The 25,333-nt window shown below is 45.5% G+C and overlaps 1 protein-coding gene across 15 annotated transcripts in view; it reads right to left on the bottom strand.

The window, feature by feature from the left end:
• Positions 1-25,333, bottom strand: part of Mprip (myosin phosphatase Rho interacting protein) — a 131,563-nt gene that overhangs the window by 58,001 nt on the left and 48,229 nt on the right. Inside the window, exon 1 of one of the 15 annotated variants that reach the window (XM_021247600.2) lies at positions 7,607-7,645. The exons of 13 other annotated variants lie outside the window; for them this stretch is intronic. In XM_021247600.2, the coding sequence (XP_021103259.1) occupies positions 7,607-7,630 (24 nt within the window). In that variant the 5' untranslated portion in view covers positions 7,631-7,645. Of the gene's footprint in view, positions 1-4,484; positions 4,560-7,606; positions 7,646-25,333 lie in introns of those variants that run through there. One more of the 15 variants, XM_087203887.1, reaches the window with a different exon arrangement.

Raw genomic sequence — 25,333 nt, 5'->3', positions numbered from 1 at the left:
CTTAGCACTCCACTTCGTCTCCCACACTCACAAAGCTGGAACACATTCAACGACTTGGCTTCCAGATAATCAATCCATGCTTCCAGTCAGTGCCTCTGCCCTCCCCTGCTGCCTCTGTTTAGGAGAAGGACTCATACATCTGCATTCTCAGTCCTTGGAGGACAGAAGGAAACGTTTCAGCTAGGCCCAAACCTTATGCTCCAAGGACAAGGGCAAGAATCTAGGCTGTAACACAAATCCAGGCAGTGAAAATGGCAGCCCTTGCTGTCAGCAAGAAACCAGCTCCAACAAGCTCCCTGTCCTAGTTCTGTACCTCTAGAGGTTAGGAATCCAGGCCTCTTAATGAGGCCAAGCTTCACCTAGTTTTACCCCCACCCCCCAAAAAAGAAATGGCTGTCACGTGGCTATAGGCTCAGTGCCTGCCCAGTCCTCCATCCATTTGGAGCCTCCAGTCCTCTTCTGGCCCACAGTGCCCAGCAAAGACAGATGAGGTGCTATAGGCTAAAGGCACTTAAGGAGGAAGAGAGCAAACAGGAGGGCACAAGACAAGGGCATCTCTTTAAAGAAGGACACAACCTACTGAAAGCCTAGCTTTCCTACTCATTCTCTGCTGTCAAGCATACAAGAGCCCAGAGCCCCTGTGCACTGCATCCAGGGGATCTGCCAGGACAAGAGCGATCTGCCCGGGTTAGAACAAACCTGCTACAGCAGGCTCACCACCTGAGGGCCCTTTTAGGGCCCCTTTGCCCCATCCAAGCCCAAGCAGGTGAACTGGGAAATCTAACCCGTTTCCTATCGACTCCAGGGAGGTGAGAAGGTGTGCTTCTAAGAGCCAAAGGGAAAGAAGAGGAATCAGGACCAACTACAGAGGGATCTTTTAGCATGCTCATGTGGAGGCCCCTTCCTCCAGACAGCTATTTTACAGAACCAGAACCAGCTCCTCTGTGAGATAAAGCAGGTACCTTCTGTTTTATCCACCATAACCCCACTCAGAAGACGAATAGAAACAGAACCACAGAAACCAAGACTTTCCCTGGGGCAAAGAATGCAAAGCACCTTTCATGGTGAAGCCTGACCCTGCTATTTGAAGCCCAAGTACAGCAGACTTTTCAAATTCACCTCATAGAGATTCGAGAATACCATTTACACAGTGCTGAGCACACACTCACACACATGCATATGCAATGGAAAATTATAATCAATACGTTGGCCACACACAACGCATTCATTCGTTTGTTTTTTCACATTCATTGTTATGGCTTATGTCTAGATGTTTCCTCAAAGCCTCATGTGGTCATAGGTGGGAGAGGTGACTGATCTAGAGTGTATGACACTGGAATTGATTCATGGTGCAATGCTAGGCTCAAGGGCACTAGAAATAAGGGTGTGAGTGTTACCAGCCCTAAGTAGTTTGGATAAGATAAAAGGGGTAGAAAGATGCTATTAAGTTCCTTTGTTGCTTTTGTTACTGTGTGGGTACCATGAACTATTTTTCCTCTATGATGCCCCTCTGCCACGGAGCCAGCTGATTATGGACTGATACCTCTAGAAACTGAGCTAAATAAACCCTTTCCCTTTTAACGCTGGGTGTTGAGTATTTTGTCTCAGGAACAAGAGAAAAGTAACTAAGACAGAATTTGGTACCAGAGAAGTAGGGTCATTGCTGTGATATTACCTGGCCATGTGGCTCAAGAGCCTTTGGAAATGACTTTGAGAAGGGGAAGAGTTAGGAAAGATCCCAGAGATGGTGGCTGAGAAAGGAGAGCTGGAACACCTTAGGTTGTACTGTATGGGAGATTCTGGTCAGAGCTCAGAAGAACAGAAAGCCAGTAATGACCAGGCTCAGGAGGTTTCTGCTCCAAGAACACTGGCTGCTGGACTCCAGATGATGTATGTTATGCCTTGGTAAAAAGTTTGTCTGCATTTTGCTCGAGTCCATAGACTTTGCCTGAGACTGAGATTAAGGGTGATGGACTAATCTGGCAGAAGAAATTTCCAGGCAGTCTAATGTTGAGATGGTGGCATGGCTACTTTTGGGGGCTTTTAGCCAGATTTATGTTGAGAATCAAGAGCAAAGAGCCCAGCAGAATGATTTAAAACATTTTGAGTTTGGCCATAAAGGAAGCTCCAGTAAAGCTGTGGATTGCAAAGACAGAACAGAGGAGCAATCTTGATTGCTGAGAAGGAACCAGAGAATAGAAAAGATGGCCTGAGCGTATCACAAGAAGCAGCAGGACTCCACCCTTTACAAACTCAAAATTGCAAATATGAAAGACACTGCTTTGAGAAGAGAGCCTTAGAGCACCATATTTCAGAATGGCACTGGTCTAGGGATGTTGTTCCTCGGGATTTAGTTCATAGGCACTGAACCCCTACAGCCAAGAGAAGGAAGCCTGGCTACTGCTCCAGCTGGCAGCAGACCCTGGCATCATCCATGTGGTGCTGGTTTTAAGTGCATGCAGAATGAAGGAGTTTTGGGGTCAAGAAGGCTTCCACCTAGATTTCAGAAGAAGCCCTGGGAGGTGAGGCAATGTGCATGTGAGAGAGCAGTGTGAAGCTGAAGATGCAGTGGGGATCCCAGAAGTTTGGAGAAGCCAGGAATGTGGATTTCAGAGGAAAACTGCAAGGAGGGAGCACAGATGACCCAAAAGAGAAGCCATTGGAGCTACAACAACCAGCACTGCTGTAGGGCTAGAGCCACTCAAACTTTTTGGAGTTCACAATTGGCCAGATTGCAGGGGATGGTAGAGTTAGAACTGTGGGGTTTAAGGTTTGCTCTATTGGATTCTGGAATTACTTTGGTCCCATTCCTTTGTTCCCCATTTGTAACTTTTGAAATGAAAGTCTATCTTGTATCATTGAATGTTGGAAGTTTATAACTTTCTTTTCATTTGTACAGGGGCTTCTAGCTAAGAGTTTGCCTTAAATCTCAGAGGAGACTCTAGTCTTGAAATTTTCAGCAATGCTGGAAATGTTAGGACTCTTGCAACTCTTGGAGATGGACTAAATACCTTTTGTATAAAGGGATGTCCATGCATCTCTGGGGGGGGGGGGTCGCAGCAGGGGCAGAATGTTATGGTTTGTGTCTAGATGTCCCACCAAAGCCTCATGTGGTCATAGGGCTTTTTCAGAGGTGGCTGAATCTAGAGTGTGTGACACTGGGATTAAGGGTGTGTGATTAATAAATCAGTCCACTAAATGGTTTGGCACCACCCTAATCCCAGTAGTCTGGATAAGATATTCATTATAACCTGCTTAAGAAGTATCAAAAGCAATGCTTACAACTTGGGAAAAGTAATTACCTGGCATGTCTGCACTCTGCCAGAATAGAGGCTCGAATACTACAGCGAGGATAAAGTCTCCATCTGCAGTGGGACCCACAGTGGCGAGTGGTGTCCATTTCTTCTTGGTGATCACCAAGGGCCAGGCAGGGACTTAGGGAGTTTAAGTGTTGACTCATTCACTCTTACCACACCCTCTAGGGATAGGCACATCACTGTTTGAGACCCAGATGTACAAGCTGGGGCTCTGAGTGTCTAAGGGACATGGTGTTCCCTGAAACAAGTCTGATCTCTCTGTTCGGAACCCCTGCCCTCCTTGACATTCTTCTTCCCTACTCTGCAACCATTTTGCACAGTAATGTGCACATGTATAGGAGAAATAACAGGCTGGGCCATCAGGCTTGACTCAGGCCCTGAACACAGAAGGGTGCTCACCAGGAGGGCCCCAGGAGGAACAGGGTCACCCTCCTCCCTCCTCTGAGGCAGTGACAATAATATCCACAGGAGGGCAAGGTAGAAACAGCTCCAAAACCAGAGGCCTGGTGAGCGGCTGCACTGGCAGAGTGAGCCAGATCTAAGGACAGGACCTTCTTTTCTTTGAGTTGAGGAAGTTGGATCTGAGTTCTTGGAGGGAAAGCAGCCCCTTGGGAGCATCAGCTGAACACATCCCAACCCAGGCATCCCTGGAACCTGCATCCTAGGAGGAGCGATGGTCCAGTCTTGCTCACAAAGCTAAGCAGCTGCCCACGTCATACAAAGGTCCCAGCTTTTCTTGCTGGAATCAAGCTACCTTACAGCCTGATTCTAATAAGTGAGGAGTTCCTCTATTGGGGGCAAGGGTGCTACCCCTACAGTATCTGGTATACATAGATACCTCTCTGCCCAAAGTCCCTCCCTACCTCCCATGAACAGCACCCTCTCTAGACAGGTATTTCTGAAGACCAAGTCCTCTGAGAAAACTGGAAGACCAATTGAAAAGGATCATGAACTCACTCAGACCTGGAGTGAGCAGTCTCTGCCTGGCACATCAGAACAACCTTGGTTGGGGCCTGGGGTAGCAGGGATGGGCAAGGGGTGCACCAAGTGGCTGCAGACAGGACTTCCTCCTTTTCTACCCAGTTGCAGCTGCAGTCTCTGGGGTTTATAGGGCAGACTCACAATCATTCTCTACAATGGACTCTACTGGTGGTACTTCAGACTCACCTGGCCTGTTCTGTTACACAGCCTCCTCTGCACCTTCAGGGGTCCACATAAAACTTCCATTTCAGGCCTTGGCTGCCCCAGGAGGATGCACAGTTGACCAGGTCTGCTAGACTGCAGGTACAGCACAGGCCAGGGACATGCTCACCAGAGCTCCTGTCACCCACACAGGGAAAGAAGGGCTGGAGCCACATACCATACCTCTTTCCATCCCTGACTCTCTGAGGAGGTTCCAAGATCTGAGGCAGACTCTGAGCTTTACCTTTTCAGAACCCAAGAAGTGCTTAACCTTGGAGTCAAATCCCAGCTCTGTGCTCATCAGCCCTGTGACTCTGGATGAGTCACAAATTGTGAGCATCAGATTCCACAAATGTAAAATACAGACAAAATTATGCTCATTCAACTATAAAACAGTCTCATTGCTGTGGCAAAGTTTGCTTTCTTTAACTCAAAAGTGTCATAGACAGACATACGGCAAAGCCAGGCACGGTGGGACATGTCTATAATCTTAGGACTCAGCAGGCTGAGGTGGGAGGGACTGCCAGGAGTTTAAGGCTAGCCTGGGCTACAAAATGAGTTCAAGACCAGCCTGGAATACATAGTGAGATGAGGGGGGGCAGGAGAGGGAAGGAGGGAGGGAAGGAGGGAGGGAAGGAGGGAGGGAAGGAGGGAGGGAGGGGAGAGGGACAGAGAAAGAGACAGAGACAGAGAGAGACAGACAAACAAGAGACAGAGGCACACGGCAGAAGGCTAGAGTTTGGATCCAAGTGTCCCCAAAAGCCTGTGTGTCAAAGTCTTGATTTCTAGCCTGGTGCTACTGGGGATGAAGGGGTGGGATGGAACCTTCAGGAGATGGGGCCTAATGGGAGGGAGTTAGGTCACTGGGGGAATATCCTTGAAGAGGGTTCTGGAATATTAGTCTCCTCCTCCCTGCTCCCAGCACCATGAGTTGAGTAGCATGCTCTACCAGAACTCCTACCATGATGTGCTGCCTTACCACAGGTCCAAAAGCAACAGGGCCAACTGATCATGAACTAAACTTCTGAAGCCATGACCCCAAATAAACCTTAAAATCTTCTTTTTAAATTGGGGGGGTGGGGGTGGAGGGGGCGTGGTGATGCTAATTCTATTTGCATGAAATGTCCAGGACAGGCCTATGGACAGACAATATAGACAAGGGGTTGTCAAAGGCTGGGAGGAAGGGGGAGTGACAGCTAAAGGTGGCAGGGATTTTTTTCCTGGGGGTGATGAAACACATTCTAAGACTGTGCTGACAGTTGTGCAACCTTGTGAATATCCTAAAAGACAATGATGTGTATCCCTAAAACAAAACAAATTACTGTAGAGGTAAAAGAAAAAAAAAAACCCCAAAACACCAGGAATGTGGCAACTGGCAGGCTGGTTCTCAAAACAGGGCCTGTGCAGCTCTTCTTAGGCTCCCATAGGGAAGAACACTTATCTCTCATTTCTTCCAGCCCAGGCCTAGGAGGACTGTATAACCTACATCTGCCCTGACACTGAGACCCAGGTTCCCACCATGGGATTTGACCTCTTCCATAAGAAGCATCTGGGTCAAAACTCCCAAGGTCCTTTAAATCTACCAGGACCCAAACACAGATGTTATTGCAGAGGTCAGAGCCCAGTACTTCATTGGCAGGTAGCCCTGGTTGGGGATGACACTGGCTGAATAGCTGCTCCCACTCTGGGAGGTTCCCCTTTTAAGACCTGCTTTAGCCTCATCCTCAGACAGCACTGGTTTTCTTAGGCATTCAGAGTTTCCATGAATTAGCAAACAGGAGCTTCCACAACATCTGTTAATTCCAGCGTCAACTGTGTGTAGTGCAACAACCAATCAGCCTTCAGTGTCACTGCACATCCTGATGTGGTCTGGGGAACTTTATGTGATGCTGCAGAAATGGCCTATTTGGGACTTCCATGGGGGTGGGACAGATTATTAGGCTGGCTAAGCTAATTTTTTTAAGGGAGAAAAGAACACAACAAGGACCCTTTTCAGTTGCTGCCAAGACCGGGATGTTCCTTCTCACCCTGCTATGCCAGCCTGCCTGCTGGCTAGGCAGTAAGATGCTCAGGCTTCCTGCAAGTGGCCAAAGGCCCTCTGCCAGAGGATCTTCCCTCAGAAAGCCCTTGCCATGCAGCCAAGGCCCACCTTCCTCCTGAAACTGGAGACAGGAGCTGGAGAAAAATAGCTTGCATCTCCTCATCCATCAATAGTTAGCTGGCAGACTCCACAAGTGTGGAGCTACACTATTCATGTCAACAAATCTACAATGTAAGAAGAAAAGCTATAATACTCAGAAGACCAAGGGCAGAAGCTCTGTAACACTGAACTTGGCAAATTTCTTGGCTATGACACGAAAAGCACAGGCAACATGAAATAAAAGATAAATTAAACTGAACTGCATCAAAACTTAAAATTTGTGTGTAACTAAGGACACTATCAAAAAAGTGAAAAGGTAACCCAGAAAGGGGAGAGAATACTTCCAATCATATATTTGATAAAGAATTGATATCCAGAATATACAAAAACTCCTAAAAATCAATAAAAAACTAATTAAAAAATGGCCAATGAATTGAATAGACACTTCTCTAAAGATATGTAAGTGGCCAATAAGCTCATGAAATGATGCTCAACATCATTTATCATTAGAGTAATATGAATCAAAACTAATGATACCACAACACACCCACTAGATTGGTGATAACAATAAAAAAAGCAAAAAACAAAAAACCCCAAACAACAGTTGTTGATGAGGATGTAGAGCAACTGGAAACCTTGTACAGAACTTATAGGAACATACAATGGTACAGCTGCTATGGAAGACAGTGTAGCCACACATCCATCAATTCCACTTCTAGGCAAATAATCAGAAAAATTGAAAGCAAGAACTTGAACAGGTATTTACACACCATGTTCATAGCAGCATTATTCACAATAGCCAAGAAGTGAAAGCAACTTCCTATCCACTGATGGATGATGGCTAAACAAAATGTGGAATATGCATCCCTAGATTAGTATTCAGCCATAAAAAAGGAATGAAATTCTTGTATGTGCTACAATGTGGATGAACCTTGAGTGAAATAAGCCAGTCATTGTTGATACTGACTTGAGCACCTGGCTGGAACTGCATCTGCCAGGTTCTCTGCTGTGAAGTTGTTCCTGTCCCTTCCAGGCTGACTTGAAGAAGTCACTATTCACAGATCACATGTAAGAAGTGGCAAGCAGCATTCCATATCCTTGAGGGAGACACATTTTCATGAATTATTTGGATTTCTATTGTACAAAACATTTCTTAACTCATTATTTACTTATAACTACACAGACTTCTGATATTTATTTTATACCTTGACTTATAACCCAATATTACCTTATTTTCTTGCTCGCATTTTTCTAGCTTTAGCCACTGAAACTTTTTCAGTGGCTTCTGTGTCCCTGATTTACACCTACCAGCATGTGTTTATGAGGTCTCAAGTCACTTCCTCATTCAGCAGGACAAAGTGCTCCAGGCTTATCTAGTATATTTCCTGCCCCAAGATTGGTCACTTTCCCAAGGAGCCCTGGTTCCTTTACTGGAGAGGCATTAGAAACCAAGAGCTGAATGGTGGCTGCGTTTACTGCTCTCCTGGGATGTTTCAGCTTCTATCCTTCTGAGCTGGGCAATAAGGAAATATAGTATTATAACCCAAGATATTACCTATCCATAACTCTCTATATACACATCTATATGTATCTCTATTAAAATCTGGACCCATCTGAACATACTGATGTCTCCCATTCTACCCACTACCACACAGACTGTTCCAGCATTCCTCCCTTGTTTGCCTGTGCCCTCTCCAACAGTACCTCCTACCACCTGACTTCTTACTTAACTGCTGATCCCAGCACACTTGCATGGCGGTTTCAGAAGTGATCACTAACATCCTCATGGGAAAGAACTATACGCTTGGGTACAGTGTTCCATGCACAGGAACTCTACTTTCAGGCTTGAAGATTGCACTCATTTATAAATTGCACACTTCCATTTACATAACTACATAGGATCTCTTCCAGTGGTCTCCTAGAGAAGAATCTGCTACCATTCCTGTACATCCAGGAGCTCAACAGCAGATGGCATGTTACTGGCAGAATGTTTTGTACCTTCAGAATGATTTTTTGAGACTTTTGGATGAGGAGGGAGAGGAGGAAACTGGACAGCAAAATGAGAAGACAGAGAAGGGAAGAGGAGTGGAGGGAGTCAAGAGAATCCTGTGGTAGGAGCCACCTTTCCAGCTTGTCCAAGAGGTCTCAGAAATTTGTGTTCCAAGGCAGGTGGTAGGAGAGCCATTCTGGAGAGATCTAGGCTGATGGGCAAGTGGGCCAGCAAGTGGAGCTTTCTCTGTCCTGGCTCACATACATGGCATTGATACTCCCTTAGTTTGGGAGGGAGACTGTATAACTGCTTTTCTTCCCAAAGGTGTGCCAGGCCATAACATCCATTCAGCCCCAACTTAAGTGGCTTCTGGCTCACCTACAGTACAAGGTTAGAAAAGGCAAGCTGTTTTAAATCAGAAGGTTTCGGAACTGAACATAACAGCTCTCAACTTTTGCTGAATAATGGAATCAGGAATGAATTAGAAATAGAGGTCCTATGCCCAGAGACTGTCTTAAATTTCTTTGTGTGTCTAGTGGAGGTTGAGAGTCACTGACTCAGACCCTGATCTCTGCTGCCAGAGCAGGTCCCACTCTTAGCTATTAGGTGGCTAGCTGCCTATCCCAGGCTAGCCATCCAGCTGTATTAGCTCATTCACAGTTTTTGGCTAGGCCCAAGAGGACCTGATGAAAGCAAAGATGGAGAGGAGAGGAGAGATAGAACACAGCTGTGAAGAGTTGGCTGGTAGTGGGGGTGAGTGAGCTGTTGGAGGATACAATGGAGAGGATTTTACAAAGGGCTTAGGCTAGCAAAAGGCCCAGCCAGTCACCATGAAGGCAAATTCAACCCTTAGGCAGCCTTAGGAAGGGAGCAGAGGATGCCAATCTCTCAGCGGGCATGGCACTGAGACCAGGGAACTGGGCAAGGTAGAGGCCATGCCTGGCACCAATTTCATCCAGGGATGGTGGGCCCGTTCAGAGATGTGTAAAGGGGGATGAGATGTGGCCAGGGCTGCATTTCTGGTGACCCTCCCAGTAAAGAGCAAGATCCCTCATAGCCCAGGCCCTGAGCCATGGAGCTGGTTTCTTGTGCTTCTGCTCATTGTAAGTGTTTGGCTGGAGCAGAGCATTTATAGGCTCGTTGTTGGCACAGTTGAAGACTATGCCTCACACATGTTCTTTTCTGCCAGCTACTTACAGACAATGGGCCACAGGCTGTGCCCTGATGCCAGTGGGCCTAGGACCACCTCAGGACAGTCTTGGCTAGACCTATACCATCTAGAAGCCCGAAGGTCTACAACTACCTTTTGAGAGAAACTCTCAAAAGGTTCTTCCAAAATTCCAAAGCAGCTAGGGAGAGGAACTCTATACTGAGTTCACCAGGCCCAGGGAATCAGCTGGGCAGTCCCTGAAAATCAATTCGCTTTCACTCCAGACTGAACTTGTGAAGCCTCAGGAACCAATGAGTCTTCAGTACTGTTGAAGTCTCAGACCCCAAGGGGACAGGGAAGAGTGATGAGAAGGCTCCAGTAGGGCTTCATAGGAATAGCTGGGCCTGTGCTCCAAGTGGACCTGAACTCAGGCCAAGCCTGGGCCCTCCAGCCCTGCTGACGCCATACTCTAGGGGAATCCTGATGTGGTTATGGTCCAAATCTTCCTGACCAGCAGCCAGCTCCTGATCTGTGCTCTTGGAGAAGAAAACCAGCCTGCAACTGACAGCCTCAAACCCCCTGAGGACAAGCTTTGTGTTCAAGTGTCACAAACAGGAGCAACCTGAACAGTGCCCTGTCACAGTCTAGCTCAACTTTCCCACACCTACCCAAATCTGGCAGCAGCTGTAGACCATGGCTCACACATACATGCTCCTTTCTGCCAGCCACTTATAGGCCATGGGACTACATGCCTCGCCCCACTTTCAGAGGCTCCTTCCTGAAGACACTGGAATACTGAGGGGCCTGTCACTGGGAGAGGCTGGACCTCCTGGCCCTAAATCTAGAACCCTGGAAGAAGAACCCTGCTGTTTTGAGACCACATTTCAGAGAGGAAACTCCAATATCCTTGGGTATTCTTCCAAAGGGCAGCAGGAATTGGAGATTCACCAAATGTGTTGAAGGTAAAATGTCAGTGAGAAGGGAGTTTGTTGTTAAAGTTCTTCAGTTTATTTTCTGCTTTCAAAGACTTTTCCATCCCAGTGAAGGGGTTATTAAGAAAAAGCCCTGTGGAAAGCACAGCATTTGAGAGAGGGGGGCTTATCTCAGGAGCTCTTGTCCCATTCTTGCCTGAGGAGGTTCCACTCTATTCCTCAGAGGGTCAAGCTTCTTCCAGAAGCCACCTTGATACAGTGAGGCTCTCCTACCCAACCTTACAGCCTGCCTTCTAAGACTGGGAATCCATACACCTGTTGGCTCTGAAGGCCTAGTAATTTTGGGGGTTGGGGGCATGTGTGGATTTTATCATGCTCCTCAGTCCTAAATCAAACCAACTTTGGGACGTGATTTCCTCCCCAGATGGCACTGGTTCTCAGTTTACTGGCCTGACTGAGCCTTTAACTAGAAAAAGCTGCTGAGGCCAGCAAGACTGGGTTACAGAAAAAGGCAAGGAACCCCACAGGGATGGGGGGCATGTTATGGTGCACAGGGGCTATGGGGACAGCTTTCCTGGTCCTCTGCAGGATCGGGGTCTCCAGAGCATGCTTGGTACCCTTCTTAGAAGTAGTTACAGGTAGTTTTTTTTTAAGTTTATTGGTGGTACATTTTAGGTATACAATACAGTTACATTCATCATTGGGATCTTGTACCTTTACATGATATATCTTGGTTCTTATTTTTTCCCCATTCCCCCACCCTCCCTTCAAACCCTCTACTCCTATTTACAAAGAGTTTGTTTCCATTTTTTCCTTTTCTCATATTTTTTCCATTCCCCTACCCCTCCCACTTCCCCTACCCCATTTAGACCTTTTCTTCATATCTCATATTATCAATTATACATTTTGATCCTTAGAGTTTCTCACACCAGGGAAATTATTTGGTTATTTACACATGTGTATCCTATTTATTTCACTTAAGAATATGGCCTCAATGTGCATCCATTTAGCTATAAATGTCTCTAGTTTCTCATTCTTTATGGCTGAGTAGTACTCCATTTTATAAAAAACTACATCTTCTTTACCCAGTCTCCAGTTGATGGGCAAATGGGCTGTTTCCAAGCTTTAGCTATTACAAACTGTGCCGCTATAAACATGGGTAAGCATATTTCACTGTGGTATGACTCTTTTAATTCTTTTGGGAAGATACCAGCAAAGGAATAGCTGGCTCAAATGGGACCTCCAATCCTAGTTCTTTGAGGTATCTCCATATTGATTTCCAGAGTGGTTGCACCAGTCTGCACTCCAACCAACAACAGAGAAGGGTACCTTTCTCCTCACAAAGGCGCCAGCAATTTGTTATTGGTTGATTTCTTGATAGCAGCCATTCTTTCTGGGGTGAGGTGGAATCTCAGTGTTGTTTTCATCTGGATCTCTCAAATGACCAGTGATGTGGAAGATTTTTTCATGTTTATTTACTGCTTTTACTTCTTTGTCTGAGAAATGTCTGTTCATTTCAGATGTCCATTTTTGGACTGGGTCTTTAAATTTGGGGGGTGTGATTTTTTAAAGTCCTTTATATATTCCAGATAATAGTCTTTTGTATGAGGAACAGCTGCTAAAAATTTTTTCCCACATTGTAGGTTGTCTCTTAGCTCTGTTGGTGGTTTCTCCTGCAGTGCAGAAGCTTTTTAATAAGATGAGATCCGTTATTGATTCTTTGTGCTAGTTCCCCTGCTACTGAGGTTTTTCTAAGACATTGGCATAAGAAAAAGATTTTTCTTATGCCAATGTCTTCAACAGTTCTACCTATCTTCCAGCAAGTTTAGTGCTTCTATTTTAATATTCAGATCTTTAATCCACTTCGATTTTAGCTTAGTGCATGGTGAAAGATAGGGGTCTAGTTTTAATCTTTGGTAGGTTGAAATACAGTTTTTCCAACACCATTTATTAAAGAGGCTATCTTTCCTCCAGTGAGGATGGTTGGCTTCTTTGTCAAAGACGAGGTAGCTGAGTACATCTGGAGTTGTTTCTGCATCTTCTAATCTATTCCACTGATCCTCAGGTCTGTTTCTTTCCCAGCACCATGCTGTTTTTATCACAGTGGCTTTGTAGTAGAGTTTCAAGCTGGGGATTGTGATGCCCCCTGTCATGTCAATGTTGCCTAGAATTGCTATTCTAGGTCTCTTCTGGCTCCAAATGAATTTTTGGAATGTTTTCTCTGGTTCTGTGAAATACAGTGTTGGGATTTCAATGGGGATTGCACTGAATCTATACAGCAGTTGTGGAAGTATGGCCATTTTCACTATATTGGTTCTTTCTACCCAGGAGCAAGGGATGTCTTTCCATTTTCTTATATCCTCTTCAACCTCTTTTTTCAGAGTGCTGTAGTTTTCAATGTAGAGGTGTTTTTGATTCCTTCGTTAGACTGATTCCTAGATATTTCATTTTTTTGGATGTTATTGTGAAAGGAATTGTTTCCCTAATTTCTTTCTCAGTGAGTCTGTTATTTGTGTACAAGAAAGCTATTGAGGGCCAGGAATTTAGCTCAGTGGTTTCGCCGCCTGCTGCGCAAGTGCAAGGACCCAAGTTCGATCCCTGGTACCAAAAAAAAAAAAAGAAGGCTGTTGATTTTTGAGTGTTGACCTTGTACCCTGCTCCTCTACTGAATCTGTCAATTAAGTCTAGAAGTCTTTTGGCAGAGTTTTTTGGGTGTTCTATGTAAAGTATCATGTCATCAGTAAATAATGACAGTTTAACTTCTTCCCACAGGCAGTTCTTTTGAAATCACACTTTGCTATCACTCCTTGGCATGTTATTGACACAGCTGGCCCATTTCAAGTCTTAAGCAGAGGCACATCTACAAGTTGGCCACAGAGGACCAAGAAGCAGAAACACCCAGCATTGACTAAAGTCCCACCTCCTCTCACCCACTGAGTTGCTTGATAGACAATGGAGTCCTGATCACCTACATGGTGTCCAGGACCATTGGGGGCCGAGGGAGACACATCGCCAAGATGACACCCACCAGGAAGACTTCACAAACTACCTGGAGACTCTATGTATCTGATTACAGTGTGGCTACTCAGGTACGCCCAGGCTGTGAAAGATCATTCTGCACTGCGTACTTTTTGCTATGTATGGCTTACTTCAATTTAAGTTTCTAACAAGGCTCCCTTTAGGTGGAGACATCCTACATGGGGTAAAAATGACCTTTCTGAAGACCAAAAACACTAAGATCTACAGAAAGGAAGGTCTTGCCCAGGCCTCAGGGCCAGTGACATCTGCACTGGAAGCAGGATTCATACTGAACCGTTTCTTTTGGCCCCTCTACTGTTGCCAGGGGACAGCAACTCACTCAAAAGTGTTTCCTCCTACTGGACTTCAGATGATCAGGCCTGGACTTCCAACAAAGCCACCCAAGAAACTATCTGTCACTCTGTTTCCTGGTGGATTTAACTTGGCAGAGATGCCAAGCAGCTGGAGAAGAGGTCTTTCCTTCTTCCAAGTCAAGGCAGCAGGCCTTTTCCCTCTATCCTCTTCAGGGCAGTGCCATCCTACCCATCAGGAGAAGGGCCTCCCAGGTTACAAGAGACCAACCCTGCCTACGTAGGAGTATGGCCATAGAGAATGGGTCAACTCTGCCACAACAGCAGCAGGGAACCCTGCATTCTCAGGAGACTGCTGGCTGGGGAATGGTAACAGCACCTGTAAGGCTGACCTGAGGGCCACAGTGAGACAGCAGCTTCTTCAGCTGCAGCTGCTCACACTACAAGGGTGGGGAAACTGCACTGCAGACAGTGGGCAGCTTCCTGACACCAAGGAAAGGCTGCCATCTCAGATTACATCAAATCTCATTAATGTTGACTTGAGGATGAACAACGAAAGTGTATCTGTAGGCTTTGTGTGCTGCTTTTATAACCCCAAAGCGAGGAGCACATAGTCTAACAGGAAATATAGGAGAAAACATGAAAGACACATGTAGTAGAAGCCTAGAACCACTCTACAAGTGGACTTGACACAGTAAGGACCTCCCAATGTTCTGTTAGCTGGCCCCTCCTAGGTCAAGAGCAACTCCAACAAAGCAGGCTTGTCTGGAGATGGAAAACTTAGTGCCACAAGGGCCCCAAGCTAGAATCATGGACATAACACAGATGAAGGAGGGGTTAAGAAGGGAGCTGGAGGCCTCAAGGTATGTGAGTAAAAGATAGAGGGAAGAATAAATAAGTGGATCCCTGAAGCAAGCAAGCCAGTGCAGCTCTGAGGTCACACAAGTGACCAAACAGGGTGATATGATAAGGATGTAGCTGGAAGAACACAATTAGGCATCTGTCTCCCTTATAGCAAGACAGATACTTCAAAAGCTAAGGAAGAAGGTGACAGAGACAGAGGAAAGATGGAGTAATGGCTCTGCTTTTATGACTTTCCCACCCAGACTTTAATTCAGTCTGAAATATTTAATGGAAGGATGAGAGAGACAGCCAACAGCCTGGCAGTGAATAATTCTGCTATGTTTCACAGGCCATCTTCTCCACCAGTAGATGTAAGAAAGGAAAAATAAATTCTGTGACTTCACTATTAACTATCCAGCTCGTGGCCAAAGGATCAGCACAGCAAAACCCTCTGGACATGTGAGCCAAGCAGAACTCAGCTGGATGTGTTTCATTATGTGTACCATGCAACCAGAAAATGGCTGCTCATGTGTACATGCCAGTTACCATGTCAGGTAACTGTGCAATCATGGCTCAGCAGTGTTAACATGGGCACCATGCCAAAACTCTCTGTGTCTGTTTTACCCATCTATAAAATGGAGGTAAGCTGAGTGTGGTGGCACATACCTATAATCCCAGCACTCAAGAGGTTGAGGTAGGAAGACTGCCTGGAGTTCAAGCCAGCCTAGGCTACATAATGAGTTCAAGGCCAGCCTGGACTACACAGTGACACCTTGTCTCAATAAAACCAAAAATGAATGAATGAATGTGATAGTAGGGCCTATTTCAGAAACACCGTCATGGACTAAATGTGAATGTCTGTAGAACTTTTGTGCACAGTGTCTGACAGGGCTAGGGTGCAGCTGAGTATTAGAATGCTTGTAGAATGTGTGAACTAGGTTCCATGCCCAGCACTGCACGAAAAAAAAAAAGGTGGGGATGGAGTGGGAACAGTGTCTGACACACAGAAAGTATCACACGAGTATCTGGCAAATAAGGTAGTCTTCAGTATCATCCTAGTTTTACTCAGAAGGAAAAACTTCAAAGCAGTTAAAACGTTTTCTCAGCCATCAATCACAACCATAAGATACCACTTCACACTCACTAGGATAGCTTGAATAAAGAGATGGGACCCTTACAGATGTGAGAATGTAGAAAAACTAGAACCTTCATATACTGTTGGTCATAATGTAAACAGTGTACCCACTTTGGAAACTTTTTAGTGATTCCTCCAAAGGCTAAATTACCATAATTTATACCATAATTATGCCAAAGGCATAATTACCATATGACCAAGCAATCCCACTCCTAGATATATATGCAAGAACACAGCAACCACAAAAGTCTACATAAAAACTTGGATACAATTGTTTATAGCAGCGTAAGTCATAGTAGCCAAAAGGTAGGAAACCCAGATGTTCAACAGATGACCGGAGAAGCAAGACATGGTCTATTTATATATTATGAACTATTTTTTAGCCATAAAAAGAAGAAATTCTGACCTATGGTACCATATGGATCAACTCTGAAGACATGGCAAGAGAAATAAAAGGACACATATTGTACAATTCCATTGATATAAAATGTCCAGACTGGCAAATCTACAGAGCAGGAAGTTGCCTGGGGTGGGGGTGTTGGAGGAAAATTGAGTGACCTCTAAAGGTACAGAGTTTCTCTGTGGAATGATGAAAATGTTTATAATGACAAAGGTGATCACGAGAGAAGTCTGTGAATATACTAAAAATCACTGTAACATTTGCTTTAAATGAGTGAGTTGTATGGTAAGTGAATAATACTTTTTTTTCACTCAGTCACACAATGAGCTAGTTGGCTGCTGGGCCAGGATTGGCAATAAGAGCCCTGCCTACCAGGTCTCTTCTGCCTCTCTTGGGTGCCTTGCTCACTGGTGTGGGAACAAGGGCCTTCAATTCTCAGATACTTCCCTGTATCAGAATTTATAAGAACTCACATAGCCCACACCAAATAAAAAAGGTAAAAAAAATGTTCTGTTTGCCTGGGTTGGGGTAGGGTAACATTAACAATCAAACCCCCCTTTCTGGTTCAATGGCTCAGTACCACCTTATTACCAGCACAGAGGCTCCACCACAGGTGAATTCCGCCTTGGTGAAAGAATAACCTGGCTCCCACCCAGGCATGGTGGGGGACATCTGGAGAGTAAACAGGTATAGGGAGAAGTTTCCACTGCCTCATTCCCTAGACAGACCTCGTGACCCAGAGGCTCCACATTAGCCCAGGTTGGTCATTGCTCCACAAATCTGAAAGCTCCTGTCTCTAATGTTCCCGGTGCCTCTGTGACATCACCTCCTTTAAGTCCAATTCACACCCGACTCCCCCAAGAACCTGAGCTCCCTCCATACCCCTCACCTGCTACTTATCCACTGGCTGTGAGCGTTCCCTTCTACAGGGTCCTGTCTCCCAGCAGGGCCAACAGCTCCCAGAGGACAGGAGAAATCCCCCTCCTGCTTAGTCCCCTGCTCAGAAAAGAAACTCAGCAGATGCTTAGAGACCCCCTGAATGAATAAAAAGCAAGTCAATGAACAACAACAAACCTCCTTCCCACTAGAAAAGTCAAGACCTTAAGTGCTCAGCTCATGGGTCTATTATATTGTGCTTGTCAGGGCTTGTTAAAAAGAAGGCACCAAACAGAACAGCCAGATGGTATCACTGTCCAGAATAACGTCCCTTGGAACAAAGGTGCCCAGGTCCAATACTGAGTATGTTGGCTGACAGACATCAGCAGATATTCCTGTTTCTTCAACCTCCTAAGATCTTGGAATGAGAAATGGTACATCCCAGCTACCATGACAGTGTGCACATCAGTATGTGCAGCTCTAGAGATGTACCTCTGTCATATAAGTTGGCAACAACTGTCTCTGGCCTGCTGCTGTATGCTATCCCTGTGCCTGGTGCTTTCAAATGCTTTTCAAGACTCATCCACCACCCAAAGTAGGGAAGATCCCAGTGCCAGAGGAGATAGTGATTTGGGAAGCAGTGGGGCCAAACTAGGCTGGGGATCCTGGTCTTTGCCCAGACAGCAACGTCTGTTCAATCAGCAAGATAGGCTATACACTCTAAGCCATTCAGTGAGACTCATTCCTATTCAGTTGCCACTAAAATCCTTCCTGCCCTATAAGGACCCTCCACCCAACAAGCCCAGTATTCCTTTCTAGCATCACACATATTTCATCTACTTTTCTTGTAAAAAGCTAATTAAATGTCTTTCATTAATTTTAGTCCCAGGATAGGTCTACCTCATGAGCTGGAGAGGCTCGTGAGAATTTGCTGGATGACCTCAACTGTCTCCAAAACTTGGCCTATGACTTCAGGTGGCACTGTGGGGTTAAAGCAGAGGCTTCTTACTCAGGGGTAAATATACTCTATACACAAGGACCAGAACCACTAGAGACACACAGAACTCCTTTCCTCTAGGGGAAAAGCTAAATGATGATCCAAAGAAAACATCCCTGGCCTCATCCTAGATGTGCAATTGCTAAAAAGCGACAAAGAAGCTTTACTTGAAGATTTGATCCTTCCAGCTTAAAATAACACAAGGCATGAGAAGTCAAGGATTCGTGTGCAAAGAGCCACTGTCTGGGGCAGGATGTAAGGACAGCATATTGGAAATCAATCTGTTGTTCTGCAGAGAATTATGCTTTCATTTTTTCAATACTCTTTTCATCCCTGTAATGTCCTGATGTGGCAGATAAGAGACTCTGGCTCACCAGGTGAGAGGGGACTGTTCTATATCTGGAAAAAACTAACATCAATGCTGACAGCCCACTGGAAATCACTTAAGAGGAAGATCAGGGGCCATAGGAAGGGGAGGGCTCTAACAGCAAAGGCCTTTGTCTCCTGCAAAAACAGATCTCCTTGGCCAGGGCATGAACTTCAACTCTTTCCATGTAAAAAGAGAAGGCCAGACAGAATTATCAAAGTACAAGATGAACTGGTTAGCTCTACCAGGCCCTCCAATTAAACAGCTTACTAAAAATAGAAGCTGCTGCTCCTACCATCTGTAGCACTAGACATCCATGAGGCCATCATTGTAACCTGGGGTCGGAGCATCTTTCTCAGTAATGGGATGGCAGCATAGGGCTCTTGTATGGCCAGGGCTGAGAACAGGACAGGGCCTGGCTACAGGTTCCTCTGAACGGCTAGCAAGCAGCAAGCACAGTTGCCTTAGTACCACATTTTGGCTCCATGTTTCACCAAAGTACATCCAATCCAACTGTCTCATCTTTAAAAGCCCCATAGTCAGGCAGTATAAATTACTTCGCCCACGTTGATCTGACTCTTGGCCCAGGATTCTATCCGCCAGACTCCCTTCCCTCAAGGGAGGTAAGACCTGAGCGAGTAGAGGAATGGCACAACACAGAAAGCAAGACAGTGCTCATGAAGGCCAGCTCAAGGGTAGACCAGGCTGGCAGCTGAGCAAAGATGAGGGTAAAACCACCCTTCTGTCTCAAGGCCTGACCACAAGGCCACTTGAAGCAGAAGCACCCCATATGGACAGGAAGGGAGAACATAGAAAGGCTCCTCAGTGCTCCCTCTTGTCTCCCTGAGAGGACATCGCAGCCAGCCCCAGCCTTTGGAGGGTCAAGAGGAAGAACCAGGAGTCAGTGCTCCAGGCACAGCCTCTGGGGACATGTGGCCTAGAAAGAAGTGAAAACTACAGCTCAGGAAGTGAGCAAGGGAAGCTGAAAGTAGCAACCATAGCCTCTGGCCTTTTAAATTCTACTTCTAGAACTCTGTCCTCAAGAAATAATTCCAAAAGTAGCAAAATATATACATAACTAGAGTTCTCACTGTTCTCTACACTACTGTCAAAATGTTTCTGAAGCTTTTTTCTTTTAAATAACACAGACTCATGTGTGGGGTGTGTGTATGTGTGTGTGTGTGTGTGTGTATAATACAGATAGAGCATCATCAAAACACCAAACTGGTTTTTCACTAATGGGCAGGCATCTTTCCTTCTTCCTCTCTTCCTTTCTTTTCTTTTTCTTTTCCTTTTTTTGGGGAAGTATTAAAGAGTGAACCTAGGGAACACTGAAATATACATACCCATATATATTACATATCACACACACATATCTCCCATATATCCACGTATATTCCATATATCCATATAGATTAAATGATCTCACATATCCCTATATATATTCTGAGACAAGGTCTCATTAAGTTTCCCAGGCTGGTTTTTAACCTGTAATCCTCTTGCTTCAGCCTCCTGAATTAGCTGGGGTTACAGAGCCGATCCTTTAGTCTGAGGACTACACAGACACAGCAAGCAGCAGCAAAGCAGCAGCAGCATCCTGCCTTCTTTCTGCCCAGAGGGGTCAGGAATAGAGCTCAGTTGTGTTTTGATTTAATATCCACACCCCGAAAAGCTGTTCTTACTCTCCTCATGGTATAGATGAGAAGTTCACGTTTAGTGAGGTTACAAAGGTGTTCAGGGTTTGATAACATATGGCAGAATTGGAATTCAATCCTCATACATGAATTCATGTATTTTCTAACAATTGCTTGGGGGCGACTAATTCAATTTAATTTCCCTTTGATTTATTCCACAAAGGGGAAAGCCCAGACTGGAAAAAGTTGTGGGCCTGGCTTCTCCTCCCTGGACTCACTGAGCTGGCCATGCCGTAGCCCCGAGACCGTGTGTGCTCCTTATAGGGTTTGGAAGCAGCAGTGAGGTGCTGGGTTTCAGATCTGAATCCCTCTGGGAATGAAACTGTAGTTAACCCACCCCTAGATCTACCTATCCAGCCCTGCCCATAGCCTCCCTGGCTCCATCCCTAGGACAAGTGTCCACTCTGTCCTCTACCAACTACCCCCATAACAGGCTGATACAAAGAAGAGATATGATATGATGCCTGGAAGGATATTTCTTCTAGAATTCACTCTAAGCAAGTGAACCAAAAAGAGCCTATCATTTTGAACCCCAAACATTTCCATCAAAGAATTTTTTTTTCTGGAGAGTTGGTTTATCTCTTCATCTTTGTGCCTTCCTGCTTTTATAAAATATGTACAATAAATATGCAACTTTATAATTGGGGAAAACATTAGGAACAGCAAACAATCTTTGTGGCATTTGCTCTCAATATGTAACAGCTCCTTGGCTTCCAGATCAAATTTTATCTTTATGTCTTTTTTAAATCATCTACATTTTAGTGCCAGTTTGCTTCACAAGAAATCTAAAAAAGCTAAAAGTTGCAAGAAAAGCAAAAGACAACTCTTCATATTTCCTCTAGTGTTTCCACAGAAGGACATAGCTGGCTGCTAGGCCCATTTAGATGTGACTCAGTCACTTTGGGAGTCTCCTTTGGACCTTGGGGGTGCAGGAAAGAAAAGCCTGCAGGGAAGTGGAGCATGTCCAAAGATGGGAGAGGAGCAGCCAACAGTCTCCAGCTGGCTCTTCTCAGTCCCCATGTGCAACACCATGCCTCTGACAGGGCTATTTTTGGGTTTATGAGTGTGGTAAAAAGAAAGAAAGGCTTTGCAAAGTGCCTTGCTGGGTAGCTCCTTGGCCCTGCTCTCCCAACCCTTCCTTCCCTGGGGGAAGGAAGCATATCCTTCCATGTTCTTCCTCCCCTTGGTCCTTTTTTTAACCCCTGTACTTCTGGAGAATCTGTAGGCCTCACCCACTTGCTTGTTTCTATACAGAGCTGGGAAAATTTGGAGATAAAGCCTCAATTAGGCAGGCATCCAATGTTGGGGGTGGGGTAGGGAGGGTTTGGGGCTCTGTCCCAACCCAGGAATGCCTGAGAAAGCTCCCAGGGCCCTAGCAGCCTTGAGGTTGGAGGCTTCCCACAGCCTTCTTGTGGCCAGCACTGACCAGGCGTGGCCAGGGGACGGGAGGATGCTCTGTTCCCACATGTGCTCCTCCAGACAGCCCAGACTGCTGTGGAGGGCCCAGTTCCCAACACTGTCACACGTGCAGATAGGATAGAGTCTTTGCTCTCATCCTCTCTGCTTCCTTCCAAGAAAGAGGCAGGACCCACAGAATGTGGACTTGCCCGTGGCAGGGATGGCATCAGCCTGGCCAGATGCTGTGGCAGCACCCAGGGCCAACAAAAGCAGTTTTTCCCCTTTCAACCTTGGAAACTTGGTGTTTTGTGTTTATTCCTTTCTGAACCTTGGAAGAGCAATAAGGAGATCTTATTTCTTTCCCCATGTCTTAGGTGAGAGGAGGAGCCTGAGCCAGCAGAGGCTTACAGATATTTTTAGAGATACGGGAATTAAGCATGAAGCTTCTGGAGGCCAGAAACAGTTTTGCTTCCATCCCACTTCTAAAAGGCCAATGGGGTGGTGGAGAGTCACGGGTGGAGGCAGAGGGGGGCAAGGGCAGGACCTGATTCTGGGGAAGAGGGACTGAGGCAGAGAGCACAGCTTCCTGCAGACCTTATCACCCTTCGTGCTATGGTCTAGTCTGTTTCCTCATTTACCAAGAGAGGGCCAAGGGGCCTTGCTTCAGAGCTGTACTGGGGACACTAAGCACTGAGCAAGATGAACCTGTGTGCCTGCTTCAGCTTCCCTCACTCTTAGCTTCCATGGCAGACAGCCAGTGTGAGGAGGGGCCAAAAACCCAACATCTCAGTTCCTCTGTTGCTGGTCGGTCCTGGTTTGACAGTGGAAGAGTAAAGTAGGATCTAAAATAAGATTTTTCAATTATCTGCAGATTTCCATCAAATCAGGCTACTTTACTTCCTGAAGACCACAAACATGGTCTTAAACATTTGTGGGGTACCTTGCTAAGAAAACATCTCTCTACAGCCTGGGAATGGCCACAGAAATCTGGAGGTAGGAAAGAGAGAAAAGGAAAACAGACAAGGCAGTGGGAGACCCTGGTACCTCCTGCTGACTAGAAGGCTGCATCTTTTGGGGCGTTACCCAGTAGTGACTAGTGATACTTCAAAAAGGCTCAACCTCTGCACTTGTTAGTTCTATATCCAGGACTGTGCCCTGAAGCTCTGCATTAAAAAAAGAAGAGTAAAAATTTGAAATAAACTTGGAATTAAAGAAGCAAATATAGATACCTGATGGAATAATAGGAAATTCCTGGAAAGGACAATCTTCCATGGTATAAACCAATTTTTATCTCCAGGTGGTAAGATTTTTATGGGCAACTTTATGTTCCCCAAATTTCACCATGAATCAAATTTATTTCTGGCACTATTTCTTTAGCCTCACTGTTCTGGCTGAGCCTGTCTTTTACATGGACACTCCCTTTATCCTACAAGCTCCTGTTCCCTACACCCAGATTTAATTTGTTCTTCCCCAGGGAGCTACAGACTCACCAGCTGGCTCCTGTAAAGAGGCAGAGTGAGAATGTCTGTCTGTCTGTCTTACTGCACCTGCCCCCCTTTATGGCTAACCCTTCAGTTTTTTGCTTGTTTCTTTGTTTTTGTTACACTACAAGATCCTGGAGAGCAAGGACCCCTTTCCATCTTCATCTTCCCAACTTTGAGCTTGTCCAAGGTACACAAATCAGCAACGCATTAATGAATGAGTTTGGCCTCTCATGCTTTACCAAGGACATGAGTAAAGCCCTCCTGAAGACATGTGGAGTGGGATGAAGCACAATACAGCAGCACTCTTGTGGCCATAGAATATGGACAGGCCTGAGCCCTAGGTCTCCCTGTGGTATTCTCAAAGCTGCCAGATTATCAGCTGCAGAACCTGTTCAGTCCAGAACAACAAGGGTCCTATTGTTGGTATCCAGTAGATGACTGGGCCCATCAAGGAAGGGCTCATTCATCAGAGGAGACTAGATAAACTACCTCCCTCTAACCTTTCTGAAACAGCAGCCAGCATTAACCCTTGGGCTTCCAACCAGAACCCAGAATTTCAACTATTTATAAAGGAGTCTGTCATTAAAAAAACAGTTGAGGCAAATTATAGATGATGCATTTAATTCAGGATATGAACACACAGTTTGCATCCACACATATTCACAGCTCTTGCCAAGTACACACAAAGAGCTACACAGGCCCAGAGTAACAATGTGGCCCACAGGATATACAAAACAGCAATCAGGCATGCTGGTGCATATCTGTAGTCCTAGCACTCACAAATTTGAGCCCAGCCTGGGCAACTTAGTGAGATCCCGTTTCACAATAAAAATAAAAAAGGGCTCAAAATGATGACCCTGGGTTCAATCCCTAGTACAAAAAAAAAGGAATAGCAGCACAGAAGCAGATGGCAGAGAAGGTAGGAATTGCTTTTTCCTGCTGAAACCCTAATAAAAATGATCATTAAAGGAAAAAAGGTATAAAATCTCAAGGACAAAAACCTGGAGGAGGCAACAGCAGACAGAAGATATCGATTACATTTTGGAAAGGGGTGGAAATGACAAAGTGGGCCAGATGAAGTGTGATGGTAAGGGGGCAGGGAACCCTGGTCCAGAATATCAGGAAGCTCAAGGCTTAGAGGGCCCAGAGGTTCCTGACAGAGGACTGGTCAGCACCTATAGCCAGATGCCAGGGGTCCAAGCTCAGTAGAGATTTCCAATGTCCTAGCCAGGAACCACCAGAGGTCACTCTCTGGAAAGACCCTGACTCCTGATTATATGAGCAACATACACAGCTTGGGGGTAGGGGTGGGACAGAAGTGGGGGTTGGTAGGGAGTTAACTGCTGGAAGCATCCAATAAAGTCTACATCCTAAAAGTCAAGGCCTCATCCCAAGTCCTTCTGCTGCCCAGAGGTCCTCCTAGAATGGAGATGAGAAGATTTATATTTGGGGAAAATGACCAGCTGAAAAGAAAGGTTCCCTAAAACTGGCAATGTTCAAATATGGAGATATGGGAGTTTGTATATGGGGATATTTGAGGGTCATCCCAAAGGAGCCAGTCCCTCCCTACCTGACTGTCTTTCTAACGTAGTACCTACCACTATGTACCCTATATACATCCACAGCCCCATTCTAAGGGTCACCATGGCTTTGAGAAAGCCCAAGACTTTACAAAAGGGAGAATGCATGCCAGATCAGAGACAGAATACAACTTCAAATAACTAAAATGATTAAAGAAAGTTTTGCATCCAGGAAACATGAATAAGGCTCTAAAAGGCGGCATACAAAGAACCAAAAGTGAGCTATAAGAAACTAAAATTGTGGTAACTGGAGCAAGAATACAATGGAAGGGATACAGGGCAGCGTGAATGCAATCTCAGGCATAAGACAGCCATGCAAAAAGACAGTAACATTAGAGATGGTCCAGAGAACCAGCAACTCAACCACAGGAGCTCCACAGGCAGAGACTAGGGAACATAAAGCAAAGGAAATTATAACAAACAAACAAACTCAGGCAAACATTCTGGACCAGAAAGACAGAACTTTCCACACTGGTAAGGATTCGGGCTTTTAACAGAATGAAAGAACTCAGATCTGTA

Source organism: Heterocephalus glaber, unplaced genomic scaffold (genome assembly GCF_053883595.1).
Source record: "Heterocephalus glaber isolate CG9 unplaced genomic scaffold, H.glaber_assembly_v1.0 deba00001813, whole genome shotgun sequence".
NCBI lineage: Eukaryota > Metazoa > Chordata > Mammalia > Rodentia > Bathyergidae > Heterocephalus > Heterocephalus glaber.
This window is presented reverse-complemented; position numbering and strand designations above follow the sequence as displayed.